General features: G+C 42.5%; 2 protein-coding genes across 4 annotated transcripts in view; both read left to right on the forward strand.

Moving 5' to 3' along the window:
- LOC139763680 (uncharacterized) overlaps positions 1–7,605 on the forward strand; it is a 27,544-nt gene extending 19,939 nt beyond the window's left edge. For 2 of the 3 annotated variants that reach the window (XM_071689985.1, XM_071689986.1), the window contains exons 9-13: positions 128–294; positions 1,837–1,969; positions 3,175–3,387; positions 5,213–5,410; positions 6,198–7,605. In XM_071689985.1, coding sequence (XP_071546086.1) covers positions 128–294; positions 1,837–1,969; positions 3,175–3,387; positions 5,213–5,410; positions 6,198–6,911 — 1,425 coding nt within the window. In that variant the 3' untranslated portion in view covers positions 6,912–7,605. The remainder of the gene's footprint in view (positions 1–127; positions 295–1,836; positions 1,970–3,174; positions 3,388–5,212; positions 5,411–6,197) is intronic. The other variant, XM_071689987.1, reaches the window with a different exon arrangement.
- A 3,998-nt stretch (positions 7,606–11,603) lies between these two features.
- The window catches only part of CCT6 (chaperonin containing TCP1 subunit 6), a 74,855-nt gene continuing 59,892 nt past the window's right edge, over positions 11,604–26,566 (forward strand). The window contains exons 1-3 of the mRNA XM_071689992.1: positions 11,604–11,970; positions 20,205–20,268; positions 25,318–25,497. Coding sequence (XP_071546093.1) covers positions 11,834–11,970; positions 20,205–20,268; positions 25,318–25,497 — 381 coding nt within the window. The 5' untranslated portion in view covers positions 11,604–11,833. The remainder of the gene's footprint in view (positions 11,971–20,204; positions 20,269–25,317; positions 25,498–26,566) is intronic.

A 26,566-nucleotide genomic window follows, 5' to 3' on the forward strand; every position in this document is an offset into this window, starting at 1 on the left:
CAAATGTTAGTGGCTGGTGTTACACATGTCAGGTGTTAGTGGCAGGTGTTGCAGATGATAGGTGTAACTGGAGGGTGTTGTCAGTGGTAAGTGTTGCAAGTGGTAATGTAGGTGGTGGATGTTTCAGGTGAACCTTGGTACGTGGGTAGTGGACGTGGCTCTGGTGGAGGAGGAGGTAGCTGTGGTTGCAGCGACGTCCTCGACGCTTCACCTGGTGGAGGCGTCGTCTGGAGCAGCCCAGGAACTTCTACGCATCACCAACCTGCCACACATGCCCTCCTGCCTGGCTGCTGGGTCAGTCTCCCACCCACTGGGGTCCCATCGGGGTCACGGTCAAGGCCAGGGTCAGGCTACAGCTTGCTAAACTTTCACAGCACAACACCTATATAAACAGTTAGTACACCCATCTGGACCCAGGTGGTGGTGACCCATCTGGACCCAGGTGGTGGTGACCCATCCTGACCCAGGTGGTGGTGACCCATCCTGACCCAGGTGGTGGTGACCCATCCTGACCCAGGTGGTGGTGACCCATCCTGACTCAGGTGGTGGTGACCCATCCTGACCCAGGTGGTGGTGACCCATCCTGACTCAGGTGGTGGTGACCCATCCTGACCCAGGTGGTGGTGACCCATCCTGACCCAGGTGGTGGTGACCCATCTGGACCCAGGTGGTGACCCATCTGGACCCAGGTGGTGGAGTGTGGAGATATGGGTGTCAGATCACAACCGTGCATGGAAAACAGTTATAGAATTTTAGAATTATGATCACCAGGTGTGTGCCAGCAGGTGTGTGTCTACATATGATCACCAGGTGTGTGCCAGCAGGTGTGTGTCTACATATGATCACCAGGTGTGTGCCGGAAGGTGTGTGTCTACATATGATCACCAGGTGTGTGCCGGAAGGTGTGTTTCTACATATGATCACCAGGTGTGTGCCGGCAGGTGTGTGTCTACATATGATCACCAGGTGTGTGCCGGCAGGTGTGTGTCTACATATGATCACCAGGTGTGTGCCGGAAGGTGTGTGTCTACATATGATCACCAGGTGTGTGCCGTAAGGTGTGTTTCTACATATGATCACCAGGTGTGTGCCGGCAGGTGTGTGTCTACATATGATCACCAGGTGTGTGCCAGCAGGTGTGTGTCTACATATGAATACCAGGTGTGTGCCAGCAGGTGTGTGTCTACATATGATCACCAGGTGTGTGCCGGAAGGTGTGTTTCTACATATGATCACCAGGTGTGTGCCGGCAGGTGTGTGTCTACATATGATCACCAGGTGTGTGCCGGAAGGTGTGTGTCTACATATGATCACCAGGTGTGTGCCGGAAGGTGTGTTTCTACATATGATCACCAGGTGTGTGCCGGCAGGTGTGTGTCTACATATGATCACCAGGTGTGTGCCAGCAGGTGTGTGTCTACATATGAATACCAGGTGTGTGCCAGCAGGTGTGTGTCTACATATGATCACCAGGTGTGTGCCGGAAGGTGTTTCTACATATGATCACCAGGTGTGTGCCGGCAGGTGTGTGTCTACATATGATCACCAGGTGTGTGCCGGAAGGTGTGTGTCTACATATGATCACCAGGTGTGTGCCGGAAGGTGTGTGTCTACATATGATCACCAGGTGTGTGCCGGAAGGTGTGTTTCTACATATGATCACCAGGTGTGTGCCGGCAGGTGTGTGTCTGCATATGATCACCAGGTGTGTGCCAGCAGGTGTGTGTCTACATATGAATACCAGGTGTGTGCCAGCAGGTGTGTGTCTACATATGAATACCAGGTGTGTGCCAGCAGGTGTGTGTCTACATACAATTACCAGGTGTGTACCGGCAGGTGTGTGGAGGAGGGCCGATGGATAGCGGTGGGCGACGAGAAAGGCTCTGTTCATCTGCTGAGGTGTCCACACCCGCTGTCTGACCTGCTCACCCGCTCGCGCAGTGAGGGCCTCACTATCCTCACCTGGCAGGTAAGAGCCTCACTATCCTCACTAGGCGGGTCAGAGCCTCACTATCCTCACTAGGCAGGTCAGAGCCTCACTATCCTCACTAGGCAGGTCAGAGCCTCACTATCCTCACTAGGCAGGTCAGAGCCTCACTATCCTCACTAGGCAGGTCAGAGCCTCACTATCCTCACTAGGCAGGTAAGAGCCTCACCATCCTCACTAGGCGGGTCAGAGCCTCACTATCCTCACTAGGCAGGTCAGAGCCTCACTATCCTCACTAGGCAGGTAAGAGCCTCACCATCCTCACTAGGCAGGTCAGAGCCTCACTATCCTCACTAGGCAGGTAAGAGCCTCACTATCCTCACTAGGCAGGTCAGAGCCTCACCATCCTCACCTGGCAGGTAAGAGCCTCACTATCCTCAGTAGGTAGGTAAGAGCCTCACTATCCTCACTAGGCAGATCAGAGCCTCACTATCCTCAGTAGGTAGGTCAGAGCCTCACCATCCTCACTAGGCAGGTCAGAGCCAGGTCAGAGCCTCATAAGTCAGTTACGTACATATTGGTTATAGTGAAGACTCACTAGTTATATGATGGTTGATTCAATTTTTCGTACATTTTATATAGTGGCTTATGTACTGGTTATATACTAGGTAAATAAGGGGATATGTACTGGTTATTTAGTGGGGTTATGCACTAGTTATATGGTGACCTGTGGACTGGTTAGTTAGTAGGTTGTATATTGGTTATGTAGTGGGTTATGTACTGGTTATATAGTGTGTTGTATACCGGTTATATAGTGGGTTGTATACTGGCTATATATCTGGATATATACTTGTTGCATAATGGTCTATATACTTATTACATAGTGGGTTGTATACTGGTCATATAGTGGGTTGTATACTGGCTATATATCTGGATATATACTTGTTACATAGTGGTCTATATACTGATTACATAGTGGGTTGTATACTGGTCATATAGTGGGTTGTATAATGTTTATATAGGGTATAATAGTTACATAGTAGGTTGTATACTGGCTATACAGTGGGTTGTATACTGGTTATGTAATGTGTTGTATACTAGTTACATAGATGGTTATATACTGGTTATATAATGTGTTGTATATTGGTTATATAGATTGTTATATACTGTTTATATAGTCGCTAGTATACTGGTTATAGAGATGGTTATAAACTGGTTATGTAGTGAGTTGTTGTGTTGACGTGCAGGAGGTGTGTGGGCGTGGCCAGGATGTCAGGGGTAGAGGAGGTGGTGATGTGCGAGGGTGTAGCTGGGCGGGTGTACACGGCTCCTGTGTACGACGTCTCCACTACCAACCGTCCTCCTCCATCATGGTCTCCTGTAGTGGTGACCCCCGCACCAGCCTGGTCCTTTGGGCACCAGATCATGCCACCAAGACCTACACTTTCTCCATACCAAGGGTACCTAATCTCTACAACCCTCCATACCAAGGGTACCTTACCTCTACAACCCTCCATATCTCCCCTTAACCTTCCCTGAAAAACAGAATTATAATTTCACTAGAACCCCACATACCCAGGGTAATGTACCAGAACCCCACATACCCTGGATAATGTATCAGAACCCCACATACCCTAAGTACATTACCCTTTATGCCAGTGGCTGTACGGGCCGTGATCTAACCCAATGTGCTGCGGTAGATGTATGAGAATGTAAGGGTCATAATATAGTCTTATAGACACGTGCATTAACCCAACTATTGAACCAGTTATAGAGCACAAAATTAGCATTCATAAAGTAGTTGAGAATCCTCTAACTCATAGTGCTGTTGTATGGTTAACATCGGTCAGTGGGTGCTGGATCTCTTGTTACAAATGCTGGCCAGGAATTCATGTATTACAAACCAATATTGATACTTTCCTTATATGTTTACACTTAGTAACATACAATGAACGCTAATAGTGTAAAGTTGACTCTGTATGACTGTCTCGTGTGTTCGACTATAAACATTTTGGATATCTTTCATATTGTAATGTCCAGTGATGCACGTGAGTACGATTGTTCGTTGTCTGGGAGTACAAAGGAAACATCTTACTTTTGTAGTTAGTCTGTCGGTGTGCCTTTAGTCTTGTCCATTGTTTCCAGACATCAGTTAACTGACTCCTCCAGTGACCCCCATTATATGTGGTGGCAGTGGTGGGGGAGGAGAACCCATGAATGATAATGGTGCAGTAGAGTAGACAGAAGTCGGCCAGACCTTGGTTTCAGGTCATAATAACCTCACAAGCGCCCATCTTTTACTGAACTATTACCTCAACCAGAGTTTCTATGGTTTTCTTAAAAACGTAAGAAATCGTGTGACCACATCAGCCACAGCTGAATGGCATCTTCATAGCTCATGTCCTGAACAGACAACAACCTCTTTCCACAGGAGTGGGTAGTAAGAGACATAGTAAGTAAGAGTTTCATTTACCTCTCATGAAGACGTAACACATGGTAACCGATGGTAGATTCTCGAGTAGATTTCCAATCTTGGTATCAGATTCTGTACTCATAAAATAGGTTGACTAACCACTGCTTTATGAACACTTTCGGTGTACGTGTGAGTCTGTATTATGAACACTTGCTGTGTACGTGTGAGTCTATATTATGAACACTTGCTGTGTACGTGTGAGTGTATATTATAAGCATTTTCTGTGTACGTGTAACTCTATATTATGAACACTTGCTGTGTACGTGTGAGTCTATATTATAAGCATTTTCGGTGTACGTGTAACTCTATATTATGAACACTTGCTGTGTACGTGTAAGTCTATATTGTGAACATTTTCTGTGTACGTGTATATCTATATTATGAACATTTTCTGTGTACGTGTAAGTCTATATTATGAACATTTTCTGTGTACGTGTAAGTCTATATTATGAACATTTTATGTGTACGTGTGAGTCTATATTATGAACATTTTCTGTGTACGTGTCAGTCTATATTATGAACATTTTCTGTGTACGTGTAAGTCTATATTATGAACATTTTCTGTGTACGTGTAAGTCTATATTCTGCATGATGATGATGATGATGGTATGCACTTGTCTCCTCCTACCAGCATACATTATAGTCCAGAGTAACATAAACAGGTCATGATGGATTGATGAACCAGGAGGTGGGTGGGTTAAGAGTGTAGGGGGTGGGTCAGGCTTGCACGTTGCAGTTAACACCCTCCAGCCCCATACCTACAACCTTATCCTTATCACGGAGGATAGCGCCATGGCTGTTGTTATCGGCAGGGCGTACGGCTGTTCGCTGTGGACTGGACGCTACACGTACTGGTGACGGGGAGCAGCGACGGCCGTATAAGGGTGTGGAACCCGTATGTACCAGAGGCAGCGCTGGCCACCCTGCCTCCCGCCCCAGGCCGTGCCCCGCCCGCCGACCTCCTCATCTGCCCTCGACGCCCAGCGATACTCACCTGCGACGCTGATGCCGTTAGTATTGACACTACTGTCTGGTTCCCCCAGGGTAACGTTCCTCCCATGCTGCTAGCTGTAATGTACCATGATAATCCCCCAGGGTAATGGTTCCTCCCATGCTGCTAGCTGTAATGTACCATGATAATCCCCCAGGGTAATGGTTCCTCCCATGCTGCTAGCTGTAATGTACCATGATAGTCCCACAGGGTAATGGTTCCTCCCATCAGCTGTGATGCAGACCACATCAATGTAGCATTACATGTCCAGACTTCGTGTTGGGAGGAGTTGATTAAGAGTATATAACAAGTAGGATAAGAACGAGTGTTCACAAGAGCCATGGTGTTGAAACACATCCTTACTTACTTTACTGGAGAATATGGTTGTAGACTTCACTTGTTCTGAGATCATGTTTTTGTCTAACTTTTACTCAAGTATTTATAGTTTTCACGACTGTTATTTCTACTCGTGTACGTTATGACACACACTGTACGTTTATTTTGTTATTTCTTTCCCTTTCCATCACGTTACTTGGAGGAGTTGTTGTTGTTGTTGTTGTTGTTATTCGTGGGAAGTTGACTGTCATGTTGATAGATTTCAGCTTCGTCAGGAGACGGGAAGTATGATCATGCACAACACCTTCCCTCCCAACACCAAGTAACTGCTGGAAGTCTGGACAAAGTAACACAGTAAACTTAAGTGTTTCTGGAAAGTGTACATTAGTAAGAGTCGTGGTGGACGGTGCACCTGCCTGTTTGAGTAATGTTAATCGTGGCCACTGGCGGCCGGCCATGTTGTGTCTCAGGTGGTGCGTGTGTACGGATTGGAAGGCGGACGGTGCTTGCAGACGATAGCTTTATCTTTCCCCGGTGGGTGTGGTGGGCTAGCCCCGCGCCCACTCATCTTACTACCCAGTGGCCACCTGATGGTAGCATGCAGGGACTACCTGGCTAGCCTCACGCGAAGCCAGCCCCAACACCAGCCTGCTCTACCATCAGCCAGCTGGCACAGCGACAGTGAGGAAGGTGACGGTGAACGTGACGAGGACGTGGTTTCCTGTCACGCCAAGTGCGAGGACGACCAGTTGTTTGAGGAGGCGACACTCATGTCGTCAGACGAGAAGCGACGACGGGCCGAGATGCGTCGACTGGTACGTCAAGGTGCCGCGTTCTGCTGCCTTACGTTGAACACTGTCTCGCCCCCTGACCTGCCCCCTGACCTGCCCTTGCCCCCGCGCCTGGTTGCCCTGGGGCTCACAGCCAGCGACCCTAAAGCACTGCTGTCCCATCTACCAGTCTCTATAATTACCTCCGCCCTCAAATCAGGCTCATCACCAGCGACTGTAAAGTTACCGTCCACACAATGCGTCACGCCCACCCCGCGCCCCTCACGCCCGCCCTCCGCCACTGCGCTGGGCAGATCTAAGTCTCCGGGTCCGGCCTGCCGCCCGCCAGACAACCTTAGCAGTGGCCGCCATCTCAGCCCGGCATGGCGGCCTCATCCTCCTGCACACGATTAATAACTTGTGACTCAGGCGACGGCTTCCTCAGCTGGTCCTCCTGACCTCAGCTCCTTAATAACACCCAGCCAGTTTGGACACGAAACACTTTGTTTTGCACTCATTACCTGCGACAACTCTTAATGTCATCTACTTTGATTCTCACATCCTCCTTTATCCTTTCTATTTGGCACCTTTCTTACTCTCCCGCCTCTCACTAATCTATCTCCCTCATCTCCTCACCTTGCCGACCCTACAGGCATGTTATGGTGGCACTCTCCCTCTGCGTCTTGTTCGACTATTCCGCTATAATTCATCCTTCATTTTGCTCATTACTAAGACATTGGACGCACATCACAATCGTCATCCTTTTGGTCTATGTATTTTTTGTTAAAGAGAGAATGACAAGTAGTCTTGACTAGAGAACCTAAACTTAATTTGGTTCCGACCAGTGTCATGATAATATCACTGGAGGAGGCCAGAGTTTGTTCTCAAGTACATCACTACGGCAACTGGTCAACGTCTTTGTACTTGGATAAGTATTAAACGTTGTACATACACCAGTCACTCAATATAATAGTGTTAATGAGACTGTATATGGGATCTTGGAATTTGTCCTGCACATCCTGAAGCTGATTTTATTCCAGATTCTACTTGTATTACGTGGAAGAAGGTTCTCTGTACACAAGTGTACATAGTTACCTCATTAAAATAGTTGCCCTTAACAACTAACGTTTTCTCTTATACCGTAATATTGTATTTGTCAGAGAAAACAGTTCATCATAGTTCATTTTCGATTCGGTAGAAATATCTAGTAAAGATATATATACTCGTATACCTTTTACTTAATAAGATCACACCTTCAATTGTGTTAAATCTGAGTTGATATGAGAGTGATTGTTGGTGTAAATGTAGATATTTCCTTGAACTCCAATAACAAGAGCAGAAATGCTGATAATTGAGTTGACAGGGGATGCAAATCTAAAGATTTCCCGGCTCTGTATTTCTGTGATTTAATGAAGTCTGTTGTAAACAGGTCTTAAGTTGTATCAAAAAATTTTAATGTATAGGAGGTTTAGAATATAACAACAACATTGAAACATCAGCCTGGAAGGGACATGCACAAGGCAGATTTTCTGTTAAGGACACACTTACCAGAGGGTAGAGGATGAGAGATGTTTGAGAATATAGATATCGTCTTTTCCTTCCCATCAGACCAGAGCGTCTTGGAGAAGATGAAAAGAAAAACAGCAAATGATGAGACAATGAGATTTGCTACCGGAAACCCTAATCTCTGGATGGCCTGAAACCAAAGATAACGTCCCTAACCTGCTATGCCTTTATCATTGTTCAAGAGACGAGTTCTCGGCACAAAATGGTCAGGTATTTCAGGGAGATAGGATAGTCATATCTCATGCTTTGTGTACCAAGATTAAGAAGGCAATAAACTTGACTTATGTATAGGTGTAGAAGGCTATTTGAGGCGTGTAAGGCAATATTTATATTCTTTCTTTCTTTCGTACTATTCGCCATTTCCTGCATTAGCGGGGTAGCGTTATGAACAGAGGACTGGGCCTTAGAGGGAATGTCCTCACCTGGCCCCCTTCTCTGTTCCTTCTTTTGGAAAAAAAAAAAAAAAGGTGGTTTCAGAAGTGGTAGAGGATGTGTGGATCAGGTGTTTGCTTTGAAGAATGTATGTGAGAAGTACTTAGAAAAGCAAATGGATTTGTATGTAGCATTTATGGATCTGGAGAAGGCATATGATAGAGTTGATAGAGATGCTCTGTGGAAGGTATTAAGAATATATGGTGTGGGAGGCAAGTTGTTAGAAGCAGTGAAAAGTTTTTATCGAAGATGTAAGGCATGTGTACGTGTAGGAAGAGAGGAAAGTGAGTGCTTCTCAGTGAATGTAGGTTTGTGGCAGGGGTGTGTGATGTCTCCATGGTTGTTTAATTTGTTTATGGATGGGGTTGTTAGAGAGGTGAATGCAAGAGTTTTGGAAAGAGGGGCAAGTATGAAGTCAGTTGTGGATCAGAGAGCGTGGGAAGTGAGTCAGTTGTTGTTCGCTGATGATACAGCGCTGGTGGCTGATTCATGTGAGAAACTGCAAAAACTGGTCATTGAGTTTGGTAAAGTGTGTGAGAGAAAAAAAGTTAAGAGTAGATGTGAATAAGAGCAAGGTTATTAGGTACAGTAGGGTTGAGGGCCAAGTTAATTGGGAGGTAAGTTTGAATGGAGAAAAACTGGAGGGAGTGAAGTGTTTTATATATCTGGGAGTGGATTTGGCAGCAGATGGAACCATGGAAGCGGAAGTGAATCATAGGGTGGGGGAGGGGGTGAAAATTCTGGGAGCGTTGAAGAATGTGTGGAAGTCGAGAACATTATCTCGGAAAGCAAAAATGGGTATGTTTGAAGGAATAGTGGTTCCAACAATGTTGTATGGTTGCGAGGCGTGGGCTATGGATAGAGTTGTGCGCAGGAGGGTGGATGTGCTGGAAATGAGATGTTTGAGGACAATATGTGGTGTGAGGTGGTTTGATCGAGTAAGTAATAATAGGGTAAGAGAGATGTGTGGTAATAAAAAGAGTGTGGTTGAGAGAGCAGAAGAGGGTGTTTTGAAATGGTTTGGTCACATGGAGAGAATGAGTGAGGAAAGATTGACCAAGAGGATATATGTGTCAGAGGTGGAGGGAACGAGAAGTGGGAGACCAAATTGGAGGTGGAAAGATGGAGTGAAAAAAATTTTGAGTGATCGGGGCCTGAACATGCAGGAGGATGAAAGGCGTGCAAGGAATAGAGTGAATTGGATCGATGTGGTATACCGGGGCCGACGTGCTGTCAATGGATTGAACCAGGGCATGTGAAGCGTCTGGGGTAAACCATGGAAAGTTGTGTGGGGCCTGGATATGGAAAGGGAGCTGTGGTTTCGATGCATTATTACATGACAGCTAGAGACTGAGTGTGAACGAATGGGGCCTTTGTTGTCTTTTCCTAGCACTACCTCGCAAGCATGAGGGGGAAGGGGGTTGTTATTACATGTGTGGCGGGGTGGCGATGGGAATGAATAAAGGCAGACTATGAATTATGTACACGTGTATATATGTATATGTCTGTGTGTGTGTGTGTGTGTGTGTGTGTGTGTGTGTGTGTGTGTGTGTGTGTACATGTATACGTTGAGATGCATAGGTATGTATATTTGCGTGTGTGGACGTGTATGTATATACATGTGTATGTGGGTGGGTTGGGCCATTCTTTCGTCTGTTTCCTTGCGCTACCTCGCAAACGCGGGAGACAGCGACAAAGCAAAATAAAAATATATATATATATATATATATATATATATATATATATATATATATATATATATATATATATATATATATATATATATATCCCAGGAATACTCAAGAAACTTATAGCTCTGTAATTTGAACAATCACCTATATCCCCTTTGCCTTTGTACGATGGCACCATGCATGCATTCCGCTAATCCTCAGGCACTACACTATGAAATATACATACAATGAATATCCTTACCATCCAGTCAGCAACACAGTCACCCCCTTTTTTAATGAATTCCACTGCAATACCATCCAAACCCGCCGCCTTGCCGGCTTTCATCTTCCGCAAAGCTTTCACTACCTGTTGACTGTTTACCAAACCATTCTCCCTGACCCTCTCACTTTACACACCTCCGCGACCAAAACACCCTATATCTGCCAATCAGATCCCCTCAGTCAGTACCCTCAGTCAGCTCCCTCAGGCAGTACCCCTCAGTCAGCACCCTCAGTCAGCTCCCTCAGGTAGTACCCCTCAGTCAGTACCCTCAGTCAGATCCCTTCAGTCAGTACCCTCAGTCGAATGGAATGACTGAATAATCATTTGTTCAAACTGCTGAGTCTGGTCAGAAAGAGTGTGAGTGACCACTGCATCACTCAGGGATATGCTTCCACATCAGTGTGTCATACATGGTAACCGAGTCATATGTTAGTACAGAAGGATACTCATAGAATTGTGTGATAAATAATCTCTTTCGTTTAGAATACTAACACATATTACAACTCTATTGCTTTAAGAAAGAACCTAATTCCCTCAGAACACATTCAATACTATATAAAAGGTATGTGGCCAATATATGGGTAATAACATGTGGAGTAAAGTGGTAAGAGGAAAGGCATTGTCTATATATTCTTTTCAAGTATGTTGACCAAAAACGAACACTGTTCAAGATAGGGATATCCACACCTGTGACTTGTAGATAATGAAGGTGATATACTTTAACTTAATTCGATAACCCGTACATGAATACAAAAATGTTCGCCTTTTTTTTTTTTTCACTGCTGTGAAGTGGTTGGTGCAGCAGGCTTCATGCCGGGGGACATCTCACATGATGTTGCACAGGCATTTTAGCCCATAGACTTATATATTGTAAATTCGACCAACTGTATATCCATACATATGCGTACATTTACTAAATGAGTGTATCGCTGGGTTCAAATATTATGTATAAAAACCCGAATATGTACGCTTCAGTCTCTGAAATAACGTAGATATGGATTGACGTCACACATGCTGAAAGAATGCATGAATATTGGATATTATCTATTATCCTAAAGCCATGTGAGTTATCATGAAAAATACTAGTATTGTATGCAGGATGAATATATACTAACGTTGTAATAATCTAGATGCTTCTAGAAGTCAACCCTCTCTGCCTTATACGTGAATTTTACTTTATTCTATGTCGTTCCTTTAAAGAAAATGATATACACACGAAGATACTAAGATTTAGTCAAATAGGCGATTTTAAGTTGTGGTCGTAAAGAGAATTAGAATGATATGAGCAAATTCAGAAATAATGGCATGAGTCATATTAGAAGGTGGAGTGAGGGAGGAAGGCAGTGTAGCGTGCGGCTCCAGCAGAACATACACAACCGACAACCATGGCTGCTATTAAGACCTTAAATCCTAAAGCTGAAATAGCTAGGGCTGCCCAGGCTCTTTCTATTAACATTTCTGGTGCTAGAGGTATTCAGGAAGTCTTGAGAACCAATTTAGGGCCAAAAGGCACCATGAAAATGTAAGTAAGAAGTACACGTGCATGGTGGAGGGTTTGGCTGGGTGTGTGACGAGTTAGATTTTGTACATTTGTGAGACGTGTGTGGATTTAATGTTCTAGGCTGGTACTATTTCGGTTCTGCTTTGGCATTAATGTAAATCCTAGGATAGTGTTCTTAATTTGTAAAGATTTCATGAGCAGGAGTGTATGTTGCTCTAGAATTGAATCATTTCAGTAATAGTAATTGATTCTTTATATAATAACATTGCCAGTGACATTAACTGGGCTCAGTCATTTCTCGAAATGGACAATGATAGGGGCACCACTGAAATATATTTCGGATGTGGAAGAAACTCGTATCTGTGGTCATCTTACATTTAGTAAATGGTGTTGTGAGCAGTAGTAAGGTGGAGTGACCATTGATTTTTGCCTTCCTACAAAAAGGAAGTGATAAGGGTGCTTGGGGGGACCATGAATATCAGGAAAAATTTGAGGTTGATGTCTTAAAAGTAGTTGAAACACAAGTAGAAATTAACAAAACCTACAAAAGCCTGACTAACTTCCCAAGCAAGTGACAATAGCAGCATGTGCTGCTGCCAACACCTGTATCATGGCAGCAGCACACTAATCAGAGGAGTCTGTGGTACATTTCGACTATAACATTAAGATAGAAATAATTCGCAGCTGCTATTGGAAGGAAAGTAAGGTTACTGAATTTCTTGTGTATTACAATGATTAACCCTACATTTTCGCAAATCTTCATGGCCCTCCCTCATATAACTTATTATTGAATAGAAGAGCCCCAAATATTGCTTTACCATCTGAATCTCTTCTTCTAATTGTAAGAAGTTTATTGATATGCATTTATTGCAAACATAAAAGTCATTTCTCGGCTGTCCCAAAATTGGTCCATTAGTGCATACTGTAAATGCAATTTTTCTTTTTAGTGTTTCTTCACTGAACATTATAACCAGTAATGTTAAGGTAAAGTTCAAGTTCAGTGCTTCTGCTCTATTGAGTTTTGGAATTTGACAAAATTTGTATCAATGTATTCCCTACACTCAGTATGAATGACTTGGGAGATGACGTATAATGATTTTAACTCGTGCAAGGGTATGTGGACATAGCCTTGTGGCAGAGGGAAATTTTTGGAGAATAACAAAAATGGGTAAAAGCAGACACAGACGAATGAAAGGCCTTATGGCAAAGGGAAATTTTTCGAGAATGAAAAAAAATGCAAATGCAAATGTAAGAAACATATAACCAGGAAACAAGAATTGATAAAAACAAACACAGATGAAGGAAACATAACATAGCACTGTTAGCTAAGGTAAAAAAAAAAATCATTACCTTAGGTTTCCTTTTTTTTTATAGAGTATTTATCTGATAAGGATTATTAGCCAAATAATCATGGTTTATATGACTGGGACCTGTCAGAATTTTATTTCATTTTGCCCTGATATTGATATGCTTATCATGTGCATTATAATACCATGTAAATATTTTGTAATTTACTTTATTGGTGTACAGTTTTAACTTATAGATATGTTTGATTTTAGTATGCATTATAACTTATGATTTTTGATAATAAACATCTTAATTAATTTGTTGTATGTTTTCATTGATGGCATTGATGGCTGATCAGCCATCTCTTGGTCAAGTAACCAGTCATTATTCGACCAGTAACCCTGAATATTTAGTTGGACACCCTTGTCAGATGACTCCTACTTTACTCTGTACACCATAATTTCCCATTGCTTTTAAACCTAAAAGTACTTTATGTTGAAATACTGTAGTATGGTGATACTATATTGGAAGTTTACGAAGAATCCAACTGTCAACTTTTGCACAGAAAATTACAGATATGTTCTGTGTATTGATTATTATTTATGTAAGTGTTTATCAGAAATTGGTAAAACTCATATCTGCAAGCTACAATGTGAACCAGGAGAGCTGAATTAGTATGAGGTCTTGAAATTTTGTTTGATACTTCATTCAGTCAGTTGGTGTTTGGTGTTCATTTTTCCACCGTGTCCCAACCTAAAACATCTTTAAAGTTAATGCCTTGTAAAATGTAATGTAAATCTAAAACCTAACCTAAACATGCTTCAGACCTTGCATGAACTCGCCTGTCCTGGTTCCTGAGCCCTACAGAAATTAGCAACTAGTTACCCATTTGGTATAAACTCATGTATCATTCTGTGTGACATCTAGATCAATTTGATTGGTTAATGAAAAGTCATTTTATTTGTTAAGATTAAAAAAATGTGTAATGAAGTGTAAGGGCACCAGTTCCATCTCATATAAGTATCATTTCTTCCCCATTGTAAAGATAGTGGATTTGTAGGAGAATATGTTGAGACTGTAGAGCAAGTTTTTATGCTTATTTCAGTATTGTAAGTTAATCAATAGAGTAAGTAATAGTAGGTGGATCCTACGTGGGAGTAGGTGACAGGCATTTGGTATCAGAGGAGTTAGTGATAGAAACTGCCATTTGTCACTTACCTCAACCTAGCCCATTTCACTTTTCCCCCCTTACATATTGGTGGTTGGCTCTCAATGCACAAACCCATGCCGTCTCCATCTTTTAACACAATACAACTTCGTGTAATACCCTCATTCTTTTACTTTTCTTCTCAGTTTTCCCTCACTTTTATTGATATAAGAAATTATAACACATCTTCCAGATTCTCCAGTGTTAAACTAAAATGGTACCATCAGTTGATGAGGGTTGAATGGTACCCAAAGCCTTATCGACTGACATCAAGTGACTGGAACCAAGTCCTTTGTTCTGGATATTGTTCCCTGATCTTGCTGTTTTTCTATTGATCTATGCAACATTTATATGACTATCTTCATGTAGATCACTATATCCACAGTTCACGTGATCTCTTCCAAAGCAAACTTTCATAGGCTGCTTCCCAGTACGCTAGATAATCTTTGACTTCACTTTCTAACTTCGTTTCCTTTTCAAGGTTAGCACATGCACCCATCGTATTACATAAACTCCCATTGCTTGTCTCATTTGCTTACCTGTAACTGTCATGTGTGAGGCACCAAAACCTCAGCCCCTGTCCACCACCTTTCCATGGTTTTCCCTGACTGCTTCATATACCCTTGTTCAATCCACTGACACTCATCACCACCTGTTTACCACATTGCTCTAATTTACTTTATCCTATGACTGACTTTCACCCTTCTGTGTGTGCAGGCCCTGAGTACTTAAGATTTGTTTTTTCACTCCTTCCTTCCATCTCAAATTTGGTCTTCTTGTCCCTTCCTCCCTGATAGGTTCATGCTTTTTGCCAACCTCTCCTGTCTCATTCTCTCCATATCCAAACCATATCAGCGCACCCTCTTCAGTGCAGGGTATTTCAATGTAAACCACAAAGATTGGTTAGGCTGTACTTAGAATGATCCCAGTGGGGCTGATGCTTTTTCTTTTTCCCATCATAATGACTTAGAACAGATAAGTAAGCACCCAGCATCAGTTTCCAACTGTCATGGCCGCTCTTCCAACACACACAGCTTATTTACCTTTGAACTGTCTCACTACAGTCATACTTTCTACCCCCTTTGACCACAATCTCATTACTGTCATCCCCCAACATGGCTTATGCAGATGCCCCAGTTAAGGCCATCTTAGATTAAAGAAAAAGAGAAATAGAAATGAGATTAATCTGGTGTCAGTAAGTTTTTATAGACCTGACTTAAAGGAAGAAAGATTTTATGAAAAGGTAAAGAATGGAAGAGAATCCCACAGTCAAGCTGTTTGATGGAGGAGGAGATGATAGCCAGTCCTCGAGTGGCCAGTCTCCACACAGAAGCTGTGGGAAGCAGCATTCAAACGCATGCCATGGGTCTTAATCGTGGGGATGGGGACACATATGACTTTTTATGTTTATCTAAACTGGACTATGGTTGCCAGGTGTGTTAATTGACAATCGACAACATTGTGAAAGTAGTTGATAATGTCTGTGATTGTAGTTACAGATTATTCACTCAGACATTCAGATTCTCTAAAATTGAAAGTCTTTGTATAGATTCTTGTGAGCTTCCTATGATTTTAAGGTGCAAAGAACTTGGCTTAAAGTATCTCTAGGCTTGAAATGTCCATCATCCAGTCATGTGTATGAATATATTTTTGCCACTGAGAGGACCAAGTTAATTTATCTGTACCTGAAGTTCTCAAAACCTTCTAATATAAGAATAAAAAAATGCTATTGAAGATAGTGGTTTAGATGTGGATGTAATTCCAGGAGTTGGTTTTGCTTGTTTCCCTCCCTGGAAGCTGAAACTCACTCAAGTTCGTTCCCTAGAAAACCAGGGAATGCGCTATTATTGGCTTGGCAGTCAGTGAGATAGAGACTTAATACTTTTTGCTTATATTTATGTCTAGAGGAATCTTGTGCCTTGTAGGTGTACATTTATATCTAGAGGAGTTAAGGGGTTCATGAGGGCTTTAAAGTGAACTTTAGTATAAACTTTTATTCTGCTTAGGAAGGTAAAATGATAGTTTACAAATTTGTATTTTATGTTACAGGGCAAGTAAATAAAGTCAGCTATGTGTCACTGCCTCACAATTTCCGCAGTTCTCATGAATGTTATTTATTTCCACGCTCATCAGTTCAACCATGGTACTCAGGGTCTATTTTTACTCATTTTTGATTTCCTAAAAATTGGTGATGACAGATATTAATTGTCATTTTGTTGTGGGTTCCATAAGATTCAGATGTGCTCTGGTTTCTGCTGTAACTCTTGTTTTCTCGTGGCATTTTTTAGGGGGTAGAGTATATTTTTTTTTTATTTTTTTTATTATACTTTGTCGCTGTCTCCCGCGTTTGCGAGGTAGCGCAAGGAAACAGACGAAAGAAATGGCCCAACCCCCCCCCCCCCATACACATGTATATACATACGTCCACACATGCAAATATACATACCTACACAGCTTTCCATGGTTTACCCCAGACGCGTCACATGCCTTGATTCAATCCACTGACAGCACGTCAACCCCGGTATACCACATCGCTCCAATTCACTCTATTCCAAAAAGTATATATTGTTGGTTTTATTTTGGCCACATTTTCTTTATACTTGGCTAGAAAAAGAGATGTCAGATTCATTTACTATTGCATGGAGGATTAAGACATGGTATATATACAGTTAAGAACTGCACCAGCATAACTGTAAAACTTTCTCCCTTGATACTGTACCCAGATATTTACCATAAGTACCCTGATATTTACCACAAATAATAACCATATGCATGTACATATACACCTATAGTTTTGTAAAGTTATGTTCTTGATTGTGAAAATTTTATGATTTTGACTGATAGAGGAAAGGGGCTTAATGCTCCAAAGCAACCAGTCTTATCTTAGTGTATGAGGAAAGGGGCTTAACACTTAAGCAACCTGTCTCAACCTAGTAACTGCTTAGGAAACTTAAGTAGATACAGCTTTAGTTTACTTAAGCAAGTAATGATGAGGTATGGTGGTCCTGGTACTGTACTGGCACTCCAGAGAGCTCAGATGTTTATTAAGTTAAAATATCAGTTTCAAGGTGAACTAATAACAAAATATCCCATATCTAGGTTTCTTTAAGGTAAAACATTTTGAAAACTTTTGACACATTCTGCATTGCATTAAGAGTGGTGAAAAATTCAATGAAAATTAAACAGACATTAGTTTATTGTGATTACAGATATGCTTTGAAGTTATAACTTTGGTTGTAGAAGGACTTCTTTCTTTAATGGTTGTTGTAAGAAAATGAATTACCATTAGTGCCACCCCTTGACGGGAGTTCCCAGGGCATTAGAGATATAGTTAGTCTTTGCGCTCAGTAGTAAATAAATCCATGCCAAACGTGCATGAAACCGGTGTCTTTTGTGTTGGTATTACAGAGTATTATCCCAATATCATGGCAACCCTTACATGATATACTTTTTTCCTTTCATGTTTGATTGCCATTTTCTGCACTCGCAAGGTAGTACCTGCAGCAGACAAAGAAAGGCCACATTCACTCACATCCATTCTCTAGTTGTCACGTTCAGTGCACCAAAACCACAGCACCATATCCACAACCAGTCCCCACAGACCTTTCCATAATTTCCCTTGGCTGCTTCAGTTGCCTTGACTCAGTCCATTGACAGCATGTCAATCCCTGTATACCACATCATTCCAGTTCACTCTTTCCCATACATGTCTTTCATGTTCCTGCATGTTCAGGCCCAAATCACTCTTAATTCTTTTCACTCTGTCCTTCCATCTCCACTTTGGTCTCCTGCTTCTCCTTATCACCTCCACTTCTGACACATACTCTTTTTGTTAATGTCTTCTCACTCGTTCTCTCCATAAGTCCAAACCATTTCAGCACACCCATTTCAGCTCTCTTGATCACACTCTTTTTATATCCACACCCCTCTCATACCCTTTTATTATTTGCTTGATCAAACCACTTCGCATCATGTATTGTTCTCAGACATTTCATTTCCAAAACATCCACCATCCTCTGCCCATCATCATCTAGACCCCATACCTCACATCCATTCAACAGTGTTGGGACAACTAAACCTTCAAACATATCCATTTTTACCGTCTTAGATGATAATCTACAAATTCTTGAATGCTGCCATAACTGTTGCCCCTTCACCCTTCCTATGACTCAATTCCATTTCCATGCGTTCTTTCTACTATTATCCACTCCCAGGTATCTACAACTCCTCACCTCCATATTTTTCCATTCAAACTCACTCCCTAACTAATCTGACCATCTACCCTGCTAAACCTAAATACCTTGCTTTTATTCACATTTATTCCCAATGTCCTTTCACACAGTCCCAACCCAGTTACCAATTTCTGCAGTTTTTCACTCTGATCTTCTACTAAGTGCTTTGTCATCAGCAAACAGCTGACTCACTTTCTAGGCCCCTTGCATTCCCTTCGGTCTTCATACCTGCCCTTCTCTCTAAGATTCTTTCGGTTACCTGTCTCACCACCCCATCCATGAACACATTAGATAGCCATGGTGACATTACACCCCTGCTGCAAGATCGCCTTCACCTGGAACCGCTCACCCTTCTGTCTGCTTATTTGCACACACTCTCCTGATAAAACCTCACTGCTTCTAATAGCTTCCCTCCCAACCATATAGTTGGAACACCTTCTACAATGCATCCTTCTCAACTTACATCCTTTGCATAGTACATTCAACCTTTCACTCTACTCCCCAGTTTTCCTTCCTTTTTTTTGAAAAAAGAAATTATATGTCACCATTGTACATCTTTCAGATTCTGATGGTACCATCTTTCATACTCACCCAACTATTCATATGTATGTCCCTCTTTTTAAACCAGGTATTCTCTGTTACCAGTCCTTTTTCATCACACAACTCCACAAGCTGTTAAACATTCTTATTAACAATACAGGGTACCCCATTCCCGCAATTATACCCTCAACTGCCAAATTACTCGCTTTCACATTTACATCTTATACCAGATCATTTGCATCACAACTACTGACACACTCACTCTCCTGTTTCCAAAATGCTTGCCAATCATTATAGTCCTATTAGAAGCCAGCTACTTAAGCACTAATAATCACACATATCTTGTACTTTACTTTCAGTTTTACTGACATAAGTCTGGAGCTCAGTTCCTTATGCTGACACATTCCCACAACCCCTGCTTCAGCAGTAGTGCTGTCCCTTTCTTAGCTCTTGTCCTCATACCAACCCCTGACTTTATCTGAAAGACATTCCCAAACCATTCTTCCACTTTACCCTTGAGTTTTGTTTCACTCATAGTCACAACATCCAGGTTCCTTTCTTTAGACATACCTCCTATTCTCTCCATTCTGCTCATCTTCATAACATCCACACACATCTGGACATTTCAGCCTGTTATTACATAACCCCAGGCCCCCTTTCACAGAAGGGGCTCCTGCAGCTTCAAAACTACACTAGCTACATATTCTATTCCCTTTTATGAAAGATGACCTGTCTCCTGCAGTGTAACCATTAGCAGGCAGAATCTGGTAACACCCCATACTCTCTTAAGCGTTTAATACAACTTCTGTTCTAGGCTTTGAACAAATAGGCAAAACATGATATATATTGTGAATCTAGTGGAGCCTTTTTTGCATAGTATGATATTTTCTCTTTCCCGTACTATTTCCTATGCTCTGTATTTTATGGTAAACCTCACTTTAGATACAAATATGTAATTAAACATGAGTTCTGCAATTTCTGTGTTACAGGTTAGTGTCTGGTGCTGGAGATATCAAGATAACCAAAGATGGTAATATTTTGTTGCATGAGATGGTGAGTATAATGGGGGCATCAATGAGTGGAAGAGGTGTGATTAGGTAAGCATATCCCTGGGGATAGGGGAGAAAGAATACTTCCCGCGCATTCCTCATGTGTCGTAGAAGGCGACTAAAGGGGACTGGAGCGGGGGGCTGGAAAGCCTCCCCTCCTTGTATTTTTAATTTTCTAAAAGGGGGAACAGGAGTCACGCAGGGAGTGCTCATCCTCCTTGAAGGCTCAGATTGGGGTGTCTAAATGTGTGTGGATGTAACCAAGATGAGAAAAAAGGAGAGATAGGTAGTATGTTTGAGGAAAGGAACCTGGATGTTTTGGCTCTGAGTGAAACGAAGTTCAAGTGTAAAGGGAAAGAGTGGTTTGGGAATGCCTTGGGAGTAAAGTCAGGGGTCAGTGAGAGGACAAGAGCAAGGGAAGGAGTAGCACTACTCCTGAAACAGGAGTGGTGGGAGTATGTAATGGAGCGTAAGAAAGTAAACTCTAGATTGATATGGGAAAACTGAAAGTTGATGGAGAGAGATGGGTGATTATTGGTGCATATGCACCTGGGCATGAGAAGAAAGAACATGAGAGGCAAGTGTTTTGGGAGCAGCTGAGTGAGTGTGTTAGTAGTTTTGATGCACAAGACCGGGTTATAGTGATGGGTGATTTGAATGCAAAGGTGAGTAATGTGGCAGTTGAGGGAATAATTGGTGTACATGGGGTGTTCAGTGTTGTAAATGGAAATGGTGAAGAGCTTGTAGATTTATGTGCTGAAAAAGGACTGGTGATTGGGAATACCTGGTTTCAAAAGAGAGATATACATAAGTATACGTATGTAAGTAGGAGAGATGACCAGAGTGCGTTATTGGATTATGTTAATTGATCGGCGTGCGAAAGAGAGACTTTTGGATGTTAATGTGCTGAAAGGTGCAGCTGGAGGGATGTCTGATCATTATCTTGTGGAGGTGAAGGTGAAGATTTGTAGAGGTTTTCAGAAGAGAAGAATGTTGGGGTGAAGAGAGTGGTGAGAGTAAGTGAGCTTGGGAAGGAGACTTTTGTGAGGAAGTACCAGGAGGGATTGAGTACAGAATGGAAAAAGGTGAGAACAAAGGATGTAAAGGGAGTGGGGGAGGAATGGGATGTATTTAGGGAAGCAGTGATGGCTTGCGCAAAAGATGCTTATGGCATGAGAAGCATGGGAGGTGGGCAGATTAGAAAGGGTAGTGAGTGGTGGGATGAAGAAGTAAGATTATTAGTGAAAAAGAAGAGAGAGGCATTTGGATGATTTTTGCAGGGAAATAATGCAAATGAGTGGGAGATGTATAAAAGAAAGAGGCAGGAGGTCAAGAGAAAGGTGCAAGAGGTGAAAAAGAGGGCAAATGAGAGTTGGGGTGAGAGAGTATCATTAAATTTTAGGGAAAATAAAAATGTGTTTTGGAAGGAGGTAAATAAAGTGCGTAAGACAAGGGAACAAATGGGAACTTCAGTGAAGGGGGCTAATGGGGAGGTGACAACAAGTAGTGTTGATGTGAGAAGGAGATAGAGTGAGTATTTTGAAGATTTGTTGAATGTGTTTGATGATAGAGTGGCAGATATAGGGTGTTTTGGTCAAGGTGGTGTGCAAAGTGAGAGGGTTAGGGAGAATGATTTGGTAAACAGAGAAGAGGTAGTAAAAGCTTTGTGGAAGATGAAACCCGGCAAGGCAGCAGGTTTGGATGGTATTGCAGTGGAATTTATTAAAAAAGGGGTGACTATTGTTGACTGGTTGGTTATTATTATTATCATTATTTTGCTTTGTCGCCGTCTCCCGCGCCTGCGAGGTAGCGCAAGGAAACAGACGAAAGAAATGGCCCAACCCACCCCCACACACATGCACACACACACACGTCCACACACACAAACATACACACCCACACATCCCAACGTACACACATATATACACACACACACACACACACGTCCACACACGCAAACATACACACCCACACATCCCAACGTACATACATATACACACACACACACACACGTCCACACACGCAAACATACACACCCACACATCCCAACGTACACACATATATACACACACAGACACACACATATACACACATGCACACAATTCACACTGTCTGCCCCTACTCACCCCCATCGTCACCCCGCCACACACGGAATAACATCCCCCTCCCCCCTCATGTGCGCGAGACAGCGCCAGGAAAAGACAACAAAGGCCCCATTCACTCACACTCAGTCTCCAGCTGTCATGCAATAATGCCCGAAACCACAGCTCCCTTTCCACATCCAGGCCCCACAGAACTTTCCATGGTTTACCCCAGACGCTTCACATGCCCTGATTCAATCCATTGACAGCACGTCGACCCCGGTATACCACATCGATGCAATTCACTCTATTCCTTGCCCGCCTTTCACCCTCCTGCATGTTCAGGTCCCGATCACTCAAAATCTTTTTCACTCCATCTTTCCACATCCAATTTGGTCTCCCACTTCTCGTTCCCTCCACCTCTGACACATATATCCTCTTGGTCAATCTTTCCTCACTCATTCTCTCCATGTGCCCAAACCATTTCAAAACACCCTCTTCTGCTCTCTCAACCACGCTCTTTTTATTTCCACACATCTCTCTTACCCTATTATTACTTATTCGATCAAACCACCTCACACCACATATTGTCCTCAAACATCTCATTTCCAGCACATCCACCCTCCTGCGCACAACTCTATCCATAGCCCACACCTCGCAACCATACAACATTGTTGGAACCACTATTCCTTCAAACATACCCATTTTTGCTTTCCAAGATAATGTTCTCGACTTCCACACTTTCTTCAAGGCTCCCAGGATTTTCGCTCCCTCCCCCACCCTATGATTTACTTCCGCTTCCATGGTTCCATCCGCTGCCAGATCCACTCCCAGATATCTAAAACATTTTACTTCCTCCAGTTTTTCTCCATTCAAACTTACCTCCCAATTGACTTGACCCTCAACCCTACTGTACCTAATAACCTTGCTCTTATTCACATTTACTCTTAACTTTCTTCTTTCACACACTTTACCAAACTCAGTCACCAGCGCAGTATCATCAGCGAACAACAACTGACTCACTTCCCAAGCTCTTTCATCCCCAACAGACTGCATACTTGCCCCTCTTTCCAAAACTCTTGCATTCACCTCCCTAACAACCCCATCCATAAACAAATTAAACAACCATGGAGACATCACGCACCTCTGCCGCAAACCTACATTCACTGAGAACCAATTACTTTCCTCTCTTCCTACACATGCACATGCCTTACATCCTCGATAAAAACTTTTCACTGCTTCTAACAACTCCCACACCATATCTTTTTATTCTCCCTAAAATTTAATAATACTCTCTCACCCCAACTCTCATTTGCCCTCTTTTTCAACCCTTGTACCTTTCTCTTGACCTGGTGCCACTTTTTTATACATCTCCCAATCATTTGCACTACTGCCCTGCAAGCATTATCCAAAATGGCTCTCTTTCCTGCTTCACTAACAACCTTACTTCTTTCCACCACACACTAGCCTTTCTAATCTGCCCACCTCCCACCTTTCTCATGCCACATGCATCTTTAGTGCAAGCCATCACTGCTTCCCTAAATACATCCCATTCTTCACCCGTTCCCCTCATCATTTGCTTTCACCTTTTCCCATTCTGCTCTCCGTCTCTCCTGATACTTCCTTACACAAGTCTCCTTTCCAAGCTCACTTCCTCTCACTGCTCTCTTCTCCCCAACATTCTCTCTCCCTTTTGAAAACCTCTACAAGTCTTCACCTTTGCCTCCACAAGGTAGTGATTAGACATCTCTCCAGCTGCCCCTCTCAGCATATTCAATCCAAATGTCTCTCTTTTACATGCCTGTCTATTGACACTTAATCCAGTAATGCCCTTTGACCATCTCTCTTACTCATATACGTATACTTATGTATATCTTTCTTTTTAAGCCAGATGTTCCCAATCATCAGTCTTTTTTCAGCACACAGATCCACAACCTCTTCCATTTCCATTTATGACACTGAACACCGCATGTACACTGCTTATACCCTTAACTGCCACATTACTCACCTTCGATTTTAGATAACCTGTCACTATAACCCGATCTTGTGCATCAAAGCTGCTAACACACTCACTAACTTGCTCCCAAAATGCTTGCCTCTCACGATCTTTCTTCTCATGACCAGGTGCATAGGCACCAATAGTCACCATCCCTCTCCATCCACCTTCAGTTTTACACACATCAATCTAGAATTTACTTTCTTACCTTATCACATACTCCCAAAACTGCTTCAGGAGTAGTGTTACTCCTTCCTTAGCTCTTGTCCTCTCACTCCCCCCTGACTTTACTCCCAGTACTTTACCAAACCACTCTTCCCCTTTACCCTTGAGCCTCATTTCACGCAGAGCCAGAACATCCTGGTTTCTTTCCTCAAACATACTACCTATCTCTTCTTTCTTCTCATCTTAGTCACAGCCGCACACATTCAGACACCACACTCTGAGCCGTTGAGGAGGATGAGCACTCCCTGCTTTACACCCTCTGTTTCCCTTTTTAGAAATTGAAATACAAGGAGGGGAGGGGTTTCCAGCCACCTGCCCCTGCCCTCTTTAGTCACCTCCTATGACATGCGGTGAGTTTGTGGGAAGTATTCTTTCTACCCTATATGTGTATATGTCTACCTTGCCTATGCAGGAAGTGGCTGTCAAGTATGACAAAAATCTTTCAGTTCTTTTATTTATTTATTATTTTGTTGGGGGGGACATTACTTAGAACAGCTTTGGCTCTGTGAAAGTAGCTAGAGTAGCCTTACTATGCCTAACTTGTAGTCCAGTTGGGTGATAATGAGCTCCTGTAAAACTGGCACAAGGTTGCATTCCTGATTGCACTCAACAGACATTGATTGGAACATAATTAGAATTACTGCATTTTTAAGTTTGATAGATCTAAAGTTGAATTAAGTTGACGTTTTTTTATTATAGGTTTAACATTACAAATGTTTCATGTATTATTCATGTAGTTTTTTTTTTCCAGCAAATTCAGCACCCTACAGCCACCATGATTGCTAAAGCCTGCACGGCTCAGGATGATGTTATAGGAGATGGCACCACATCAACTGTCCTTCTCATTGGTGAGATGCTCAAACAGGCAGAAATTCAGATTCAAGATGGATTGCATCCAAGACTTATTGCAGAAGGCTTTGACTTAGCCAAGGTTGTGTACCTTTTTCAGTTTAATTTGAAATAATTTAGGTTGCTTCTTTATCCTTATCTATATTATTATTATTTTCATATATAATTTAAAAATGCATCCTTATGCTCTGTTATTGATATTGGTGAGTCATTTATTCCAGTTTCAGCTCTGCCTAATTCATTGTTACACCAGCACCTCGACTTCCATCATTTTGAACTTGACCAGCATTATATAATTGGGTGCATTATATCCATTTCCAAAACACATGCCTCAGCTTATGACTGGTTTGAAAAAGAATTGGGTTTAGAGAATATCATTAAACTTTAGGGAGAATAAGAAGATGTTTTGGAAGGAGGGAAATGATGTGCATAAGACAAGAGAACAAATAGGAACATCGGTGAAGGGGGCAAGGGGGAAATCATAGCAGGTAGCGATGGAGGAGATGGAGTGAGTATTTTGAAGGTTTGTTGAATGTGTGTGATGATAAATTGGAGTGAGTATTTTGAAGCTTTGTTGAATGTGTTTGATGATAGATTGGCAGCTGTAAGGCATTTTTGTCGGGGTGGTGTTCAAAGTGAGAGAGTTGGGGAGAATGGTTTGGTTAAGAGAGAAGTGGTGAAAGCTTTGCGGAAGATGAAATCCAGCAAGGCATTGGGTTAGGATGGTATTGCAATAGAATTTATTAAAAAAGGGGTGACTGTGTTGTTGATTGGTTGGTAAGGATATTCAATGTATGGATGGATCATGGTGAATTGCCTGAGGATTGGCCAAATGCATGCATAGTGCCATTGTACAAAGGCAGATGGGATAGAGGTGAGAAAGTGAGTGTTCAAACTACAGAGGCATAAGTTTGTTGACTATTCCCGGGAAATTATATGGGGGTATTGATTTAGCAGGTGAAGGCACGTACAGAACATCGGATTTGGGAAGAGCAGTGTGGTTTCAGAAGTGGTAGAGGGTGTGTGGATCAGGTGTTGCTTTGAAGAATGTGTGTGAGAAATACTTAGAAAGACAGATGGATTTGTACGTAGCATTTATGGGTCTGGAGAAGGCATATGATAGGGTTGATAAAGATGCTTTGTGGAAGGTC

This window comes from Panulirus ornatus, chromosome 47 (genome assembly GCF_036320965.1).
Source record: "Panulirus ornatus isolate Po-2019 chromosome 47, ASM3632096v1, whole genome shotgun sequence".
Taxonomy (NCBI): domain Eukaryota; kingdom Metazoa; phylum Arthropoda; class Malacostraca; order Decapoda; family Palinuridae; genus Panulirus; species Panulirus ornatus.